Source organism: Patagioenas fasciata, chromosome 5 (assembly GCF_037038585.1).
Source record: "Patagioenas fasciata isolate bPatFas1 chromosome 5, bPatFas1.hap1, whole genome shotgun sequence".
In the NCBI taxonomy this organism is placed as follows: Eukaryota; Metazoa; Chordata; class Aves; order Columbiformes; family Columbidae; genus Patagioenas; species Patagioenas fasciata.
Genome location: NC_092524.1, coordinates 65,055,871 through 65,064,463, shown reverse-complemented (window position 1 = coordinate 65,064,463; position 8,593 = coordinate 65,055,871). Strand labels below are relative to the sequence as shown.

General features: G+C 46.3%; 1 protein-coding gene across 3 annotated transcripts; it reads right to left on the bottom strand.

Annotated features, from left to right (window-relative positions):
- Window positions 1-1,648: 1,648 nt before the first annotated feature.
- TRMT5 (tRNA methyltransferase 5) lies at window positions 1,649-8,593 on the bottom strand. Of its 3 annotated transcripts, none has more exons than XM_065838630.2 (5): window positions 8,497-8,593; window positions 5,468-6,117; window positions 4,992-5,116; window positions 2,797-3,451; window positions 1,649-1,972 (listed from the first exon to the last, which is right to left on the bottom strand). In XM_065838630.2, exons 1-5 carry the CDS (start codon window positions 8,499-8,501, stop codon window positions 1,899-1,901), a joined length of 1,509 nt encoding a protein of 502 aa, XP_065694702.1. In that variant the 5' UTR covers window positions 8,502-8,593; the 3' UTR covers window positions 1,649-1,898. The 3 variants fall into 3 exon arrangements, with proteins under 3 accessions (XP_065694702.1, XP_071665850.1, XP_071665851.1); XM_071809749.1 differs by lacking the exon at window positions 8,497-8,593 and adding an exon at window positions 7,118-8,457; XM_071809750.1 differs by lacking the exon at window positions 8,497-8,593 and adding an exon at window positions 6,711-7,084.

Genomic DNA, 8,593 nt, shown 5'->3' with positions numbered 1-8,593 from the left:
CCTCCTTTCAGGTAGTTGTAGACAGCGATAAGGTCTCCCCTCAGCCTCCTGTTCTCCAAGCTGAACCCCCCAGTTCCCTCATCAGACTTGTGCTCCAGACCCCTCACCAGCTTCATCGCTCTTCTCTGAACTCTCCATCCCTCTTATGATGTTTTCAGTTTATAAAGCCTCAGGTAAGTGCCCTAATGAATGCAGAGCTGCATATGCGTATTAATGTGTGTCATTCAGATACACATGCAACTTTTGTGTACCTTGGCTGTCATTTGCTATTTCATGTGGAAGGGTTATACGCAAAAGTGGCAACTGTGCGGAAATCTAGAGAACCCCTGGTTACGAGTAAAGCTACATCTAATCCATTGGCTGGCATCTAAACTGAAGTTATGCTGCTGAAATAACAACGGCATTTAATCCTTAAGTGAACAAAACTTCTGAGAACTAAAATCCTTCCCTGCCCTGGGATACTTTAGTCACGTGTTGAAAATCAGTTACGTAGCTGACTTGCCTGACACAAAACTGGTGATCAAAGCCAGGTTTCTGGAAGCGCAGTAGTGCCAAGAAGCCCTTAATTCGGACTGTGAGGCAACGCGCACAGTCGAAGGGACCTGTGGTCTCCGGCAGTACAGACAAATGCATTAGCACAGATTGTAGGGTGACTGCATTGTTAGCGTGACCATGGCCTTCCAGCAGCATCAATGGCCTTATTGCTCCAGCAGTGTTCTCACAGGACACTGAAGAACAAGAGCAGCTTTCAAAAGCACTGCCCAAAGGAAGAGCTGTTACACAGAGCCATGAGCAAGACAAATCCACGGGCCTTAGCGGTTATCTGGGGGAGAACCAAGAGGGCAGTTTGCAGGACCTGGTGATGGAGCCACAGCAGCAGAACCAGGCAGGGGGACAGACACGGGGTAATGGAGTTGCTAGGAGTGAACACTGAGCTTGGACAGAAGGAAAATATCTGAACTGAGAAGGGAATCTGAGTTCTCTGTCCAAATAAACTACTTGTGGTTGACATTGCCCAACAATAGTTTGGATGGGTAAGAACAGGAAATCAAAGGCAGAGCGTTTTTGAATCCCTGCAGGATACAGACACTGCCTCGGGACTGCGGCAGAGGAGCAGTTGGAGAGGTGGGGGGAGCTGGAAGGCAGTGGAGGCCCAGAAGCCAGAGACACGGCTATGAGACACGAGACCTGTTCAGCCAGGTACTGGTGTTCAGTCCAGAGCTTTAACGCAAGCGTGGATTTAATCTGCGACTGTGCAAACGGCACGAGAGCCCTTCCTGCTTTAATGGTGGGTAAACACTAAGTTAAGAGTCAACTAATCCCTAACTAAATCTCGGTGTTAAAAAGCATTTACTACTTAAAAGCCTAGGAACAAGTATATATCTTGGGCTAAGTTTTTGAAAGGTTATCTTGCTTACACAAGCGCTTGCTTACACCATTTATTCTTAAAACACCAAACCCATTTGTCATATAGAATCCAGTGCAGGGGTTATACAAGTCAGCTTGCTAGACCTGAAAAAATACAAAAATCTGTTTTCACCGCGGACTGCACATTATCAAAGTAACACAGCAGAAAACTGTCCTACTGTGTGCCACTGAATTATCACGAGGCCTGAAACAATAGAGAGCAGAAAAGCACCAAATGACATCGATTACAAAAAAGCAAAGTTTTATTTTTTTGTAGTAACAGAAACTTCGATCTCCTTATTGATCCCACAATTAAAAAAAAGGTAAATGCAGGAAGCAAGGCTCGCTAAGAAAAGCTGCAACATGCATTATGCATCTTGGCACCTGAGATGGGTAACATAGATATGCTTCAAGTAATTCAAGGGGTAAACCAGAGGTAACCTAAGTATATCTTACACAAACCACTAAAGTAGTTACCATCACTCTCATCTTCAACTCTTGTTCAGCTCCAGCTCTTCTTCAGAAGCATCTTTGCTGGTACACAGACGTTTAGAGGCTGGGTTTGCTGGAAGGTTAGAAAAAGGAAGTTATTTAACGTACAATAAACAGACTGAACTGAACCACAAGCCTTGAACACTTAAGGGATTTAACAGGAAGAGATGAGAGTTAAAATCAGGATTAACAGTCACGAATGAAAACTGTTACAGCAATAATGGGGGGTCTTTACTAAATGCCAGAAAAGACTTACAAAAAACTTGTGAGCTACATTTTGACCTACATCTCAGTGCTACCCAACAACAGCGCAAAAATAAGTTTCAAGGCATTAAAAGCTTTATCAAAACGTCCTTTGCTCCAGTTCATGTAACTGCAAACTGAAAGCCCCCACCTTTGTCATGCAGTGCAAAGCCCAAGATCACTTGAAACCAACTGCCCTCCACAAGAACTTCAAGAAAAAAACAGCCCATTATATATATTAAAAAAAAATAATAAAATTCAACATCAAAGATCTCTAAGGATATCTATTTCTCAATTAAATTGCGCAGAACTGGGTTGTGCTGATGTAGTAACTCCAGACCTAAACTGAGTCTGTGCAAGCACAAGGTCACTTGGAAGAACATCATTGTACCCTGGGTCAAAATGAAGCTCCAGTTCATTAGTATTTAGCTGGCAGAAACATGTGCTTGGTGTTGGATACCCCATCCTCCCCCTGTACGCGATCTAAGGCGTCCAGGTCTGGTTTATGGCCTGTGGGATGATCCTCTCCAGTCCCACCATTTTTCCTGTGGAGGCTCGTGCTGGGATCAGAGCAGCGGGGTCACAGCTGTGGCACACGTGCGGGCGCTCACGCCCCAACACGGCGTCACTGTCACGTTAGAGGTTTGTTCCTACCTCCATCAGGGCAGGGCCTCTTGTACAGCACGTCTGCTGGAAGCTGGAAGCTGATGCACAGCATCTCCTTGTTGGGTGCGACATTTCTGACCAGGTAGGTAGAACAGCGGCCAGCTAAGGAGGTTCCCAGCGAAGCCTCAGCGCGTTCTTGAATATCTTTGGCCGGGTCGTCGTGTTTGGAGAAACCGTAGCAGTGCACCGTGGGAAGGCGAGTGGTGCTGCACGGCTCTCTGGCGAGGAAATGCCTGAAAACATCTAGAAATTCAACAGCCAAAGCTGGCAAATTCATGACTATATGAAAAGAAGTTTTCTGCTCTTCTTTCAGAAGTGGGAGTTCTTTACTGAGCTCCTCTCTTACTGGCCCCAGCAGGAAGTCCCTGCCATCCATGTTGAATGCTTTTATCTTCTTCTCTACCTTGTTCAGTTTGCAGTTGTGCAGCAACCACTTGTAGGACTCAGGATTGAGATCGTTTGCAAACACCTGGCATTTTTTCTTTGCTGCTGGAATAGCAAAAGGTCCAATCCCAGCAAAGACATCGAAAAGGACATCACCGGGCTTTAAAAGCTCAACGATACGGCCGTGTTCTGTGGAAAGTCGTGGGTTCCAGTAGACTTTAGAAAAGTCCAATTCATATGCAATGTTATTTTCTTTGACCTGAAAGTCCAGAACATTTGGTTAAGCCTCTGCATTCAAATTCCACACGTTTAAGCATTTTCAGTAATTAAGACAGCTAAAAACCAAGGTGCTTTATCAAAAGGTAAGGTGTACATCGACATTTGTCCCATTTGTAGTTCACATGAATCTTGTATAAACAGATCTGCTCATCAGAAATTAGGAATGTTCCAACTGTCACCAGATGGCTGGCTTATGCACGTCTCAATCACCAGGTGGAAATAAAGCAGCAACTTAAAATGACCATTAAAAAAATAAATCTGAGGCTTTTCAAGAGCTTTGTGGCTGGCTGACAACTCCTTTATTGAAAGCAGACCTTGGGAAGATGCCTCAAAGCCTCCTTAGTGGAGTCCACGTAGTAAATAAGCGTCTGAGAATGATACAGCACAAGAATGGCAGCAGTCAGCCAAATTCAAAGCCACGGGAAGCCAGCTCTGCAGTCTGAAAAAATACGGTATTTTATCTCTGAAGGTGACAGAGTCTGGAAACTGATCCAAACCCAAACTTTGAGATCACCAATATCTTAAGAACAGACCTAAAAAGAAACAGTATTTAGTCAGATGAGAAGGGGATGCAAGATAACACTCACTCTGCACCGCCACACTTGAATTGTGTGACTTTTAAGTGACTTCAGATCCAAGTCACTGCATCATTTACTTTTCCAGCAAGAATCACACTGACGTGTATCTGTGCTCCTGGGTGTGCAGCTCAGCAGCGAGCCAGCTGTGTGCTTAATGAGCTAATAACAATCTGCATAATATTTGATTATCGCCTCTGCCTTGACGATTCACATGCCTTCTCTGTGCATGTACAGGATGTTCTACCAAGCTATTCAACTTTTTTATTTAGTAATCTAATGTTGTCTCTTCTAAAAGTATAAAACTGGCAACAGTTAGGAATTTTATTTTGTCAAAACAGTGGCCAATTTTCCAGCGAAAGAGAAGAAACCCTACGTGAAGAACACTTGGCAGTTACATGGTGCTTTTCACCTGAAAAATGTCAAAAGAGGAGAGATGAGGTTTGTCTTGCTGCTGACAGAAAAGGAAAAAGGCACAGGCAAAAACTTGCCTAAGCTGCAAAGCCACTGAGATTTAAAAACACAGTCATACACTCCGTGCCACCACTGTACAAGGACTGATGAAATTAAGAAACAGCGTTTTCTTAGATCAAATCACTATATATTTTGATATATATATTGAGAAACACCCCTTGCTACAAGTTTGTAATTAGTATCTCTGTAAGAAACCTTCACTTCAGCTGCTTTTATGTATCGCTGAAATCTTGGCTGTGAACTTGAAAAAATACTTCATGATCCCTGTGGTTGTGAGTTTGCTCTTGGCAGGCCAGGACAAATGAACGTAGATGTAGCTGCCAGCTCTTGCACTCTAAAAGGAGTGTCGGGAAAGGGCACCGTGCAAAGAAATGGTCTTAATAGCATCTCTCCCATCACATTTTTCCAGTAGATGCCTTTGGGTTTTAACATACTAAATTTAAAAGAACAGGGAGAAAAAAAACCCTGTACCTTAGTTACCAGGTTGCTGTCTCCAGCGAGCACTTCCATTTGAAAATTTCTGTACGTGCTGTCAATAATATTGGTTTTATTCACTACACAGGTGATTCCCGGATTCTTGTCAATTATAACCTGGCCTGAAAGAGAGGGCAAAAGATATTCCGTTTAAGGGAATAAAACCTTTTACTGCTCTACAAGAGATACAAATGCTGCTGTTTACAGTTAAATTAACAAAAGTAAGCATGTATTAGAACAACCTCTGAAAGCTCAGTGAAGTGAGACCACAATAAGAGGAGAAGACTGTGCCTTCCAGGCACAGCTACAGCATCAGCACAAGGTTATTGAAAGTCAAAATATAAAGCAATGAAAAGCACTCAAAATTTTTCTTTGTACAAGTAACAACTTATCAGTAGAATTATTGTTAAAATATGCTTTAACAACATACAAAATATATGCATTACTTTTTTGAGAAGAGTTTTTTTACCTACCGATCAAATGTCTGTACGGTAGCTGATGGTCTCTAAGGTTTAAATGAGCGATGTGACCAACACGGCTAAATCCCGAGGTGACTTCCTGACCTTCAGGAAGGACGGCTCGTAGGATCTCCTCCGCCTTGAAGTTCTCATAGGTCAGCTCCAAGTTATACTTGGACACCTCAGGACAAACATCAAGCTGTTTTAATACCTCTTGCTCCGATTCTCCCAATGAGAATTCTGGTATTTTATGAGGATCCAAAATAACAAACCTACTGTCCTCATCTTCTGGATCCTCAACCACTCGCTTTAGACCAGGGCGCTGCAGTACCGTATGTTTTAGAGATTTTACCAAAGCATTTACAATTTCTTTCTTGACTTTAAGAGCTGGAACAAGAACTGTCCTTTTAAAAGCTTCTCTGTTGAGCAGTGTCATCCCCCGCACCTCAGGATTGGGTGAATACAGTTCTAGATCAGCTTTATCCTCCACAGCTTCAGGCATTGTAAAAAACCTGGTTTTTTCAGCTGCTACAAAGAGCCCAGGTATTCTGCCAGAATATTGTGCCAATAGCATCCAAACTGCTGGAAATGATGTATGTGATGCAGCTGCCCCAAAATGATTAGTTTTCAGTAGTCTGGCAGAGTATCCAAATCTCCATAAAGTCCTAGAAGAGAAATTATTCATTTTATAGACATTATGTAATCATTCCATTAAAAAGGCTGCAAATCACATGGATTTGCTGTTCTCTTAAACTAGAATTTCCATCTGTACCAAACAATCCACGATAGTTTAGTAAAACTCTTTATTATAAATTATACACTACAAATTTCTGTCCGTTTGCAAATGTATTTTTAGACCTAAACATTAGCTAACTTTAAGCAGTGAGAGAATCCCACCCTGAGCTCTCTTTGTTCAAATAACCGTGATATTAATCCCAGTTAGCTGAATGGAAAAAAGTCTTGATCCTGCTGTTGGATCGCTTCTGCCTCTGATAAAATTCATTACCAAGCAGTAGTTTCTAGACAACAGCTATTAGCAATAAGGGTCATAATCACTCATCAGCAATTTCTGCCTCCTATACCCCCGCGGTAAGGGCTATATGCTCCAGAGTGTCTTTTCTCCACGGGCTGCATGCCAGAAAGACCATGAATTAAACGCAGAATTCCCCTCAAGGTACAGGGAAGCATTAGTAATGTCTGTCCAAGCAACTGAACCCTTCTCCACGGTTCACTCATAGGATGGGGACTTGAAAAGTACCTTTACGCTTCTTTAAACCATTTCCTGCACTAGAGCCAGTCCAAAGAGGCCCAACTTTTCTGATTCTGTATCAGCTGCTCCTCGGCAGGAACCAACAATTCAGGTAGTATGTGAGGCTGATGTTTCTCCTGACTTCTCAGGAAGCTTGGTTTGAGACCGGGTTTGACAGGAGAGACGCAAACAAGCTCTGAAAGGAAACTGGCTCTCTTGCCTGCCCCAGATATCTACACCCCAACACACAGGGCTGCCGCACTCCTTCAGGGTGACAAGAAAAGGAGCTGTGCCTGACCCTGAGCAATACTGGCCCTGCTCTCCTTCTCCCTTCCCCAAATCCCAGCTCCCCACTGGGGCTCCCTACATCTCCCAGCCAGCGCATTTCCCTCAGCCAAGATTTTCGCAAAGCACACCTTCCTTTCCTCATTGACTCGGAAATAAAGATTGCATTTTTCACTTTTACAGAGAAGTATTTCGTCCAGGGGCCAGAGCATCCCAGGGTTTTTCTCAGGCACTCAGCTTCACTCCCGCTGGAAACTGCCGGCCTGGTTCAGAATGAGAAAACCAGCACCACAGAAGCCCCCACGTTGGGGCCGGTCATAGAATCACAGAATGTCCTGAGTTGGAAGGGACCCACAAGGATCATCAAGTCCAACTCCTGTCCCTGCACAGGACAACCCCAAAATTCACACGTGTCTGAGGGTGTTGTCCAGTTGCTTCTTGTGGCCAAGAGGGCAAATGGTCCCTGGGGTGCATTAAGAAGAGTGTGACCAGCAGGTCGAGGGAAGTTGTTCCTCTTCCTCCGCTCTGCCCTGGTGAGGCCACATCTGGAGTATCTGTGCCCAGTTTTGGGCTCCCCAGTTTAACAAGGACAAGGAATTACTGGAAGGAGTCCAGTGGTGGGCTATGAAGATGCTGAGGGGTCTGTAGTATCTTTATAAGGAGAGACTGAGAGCTGGGTCTGTCGGGCCTGGAGAAGAGAAGCTGAGAGCGGATCTCATCAGTGTTTATAAATATCTCAAAGGTGGGTGTCAAGACAACAGACCAGACTCCTTTCAGTGGAGACTAACGACAGGATGAGGGGCATTGAGCACAGACTGAAGCACAGGAGGTTCCATCTGAATATGAGGAGAAACTTCTTTAATTTGAGGGTGCCAGAGCCCTGGACGAGGCTGCCAAGGGAGGTTGTGGAGTCTCCTCTTCTGCAGACATTCAAACCCGCCTGGACACCTTCCTGTGCGATCTGCTCTGGTGAATCTGCTTTAGGAGGCAGGCTGGACTGGATGATCTCCAGAGGTTCCTTCCAACCCCAACCAGTCTGTGATTCTATGACTCTTGAATCCTGTCAGACCCGTGCCCGGGTCCCCTCCCCGCACACACGCCGTGGCGGGCGGGCCGACCCTTCCCCCAGTGCCCCGGCAGAGCTGCCCGGCCCCGCACACAACATCCCCGTTTGCTGCATTCTTCCCTCAGAGCGATCTGAGGTAACGCGGGGCCGGGGGTGCTGCTGACTGGACCCGCTCCGCCCGGCCCGAGCTCCACCAACACCGGCTGCCCCCGCGGGTCGGAGAAGGGGCCTTCGCCGGGGCGGTGCCGCAGGGCGGCGGCCTCTCCGAGATCCCCTCCTCAAGAGCAGCCGCCGCCTCAGGCCTCAGCGCGGCCCGGGCCGCTGTCCGGGCTGTGCACGCCGAGCTGTGCGGGCCGGGGGGCGGCGGGGCCGGGCCCATAGGGTCCCCCAAGCCCTCAGCCGCGCCATTGCCACAGCAACCGCTCCCCAACCCCCCGCCCTCACCTCATGCCGAGCCCCGCCGCGCGCCGGCGCCTTTATACGTCATCGCCGCCGCCGTGACGCCACGGCGTATGGCCACGCCGAGGGGTGGGCGGGGCTA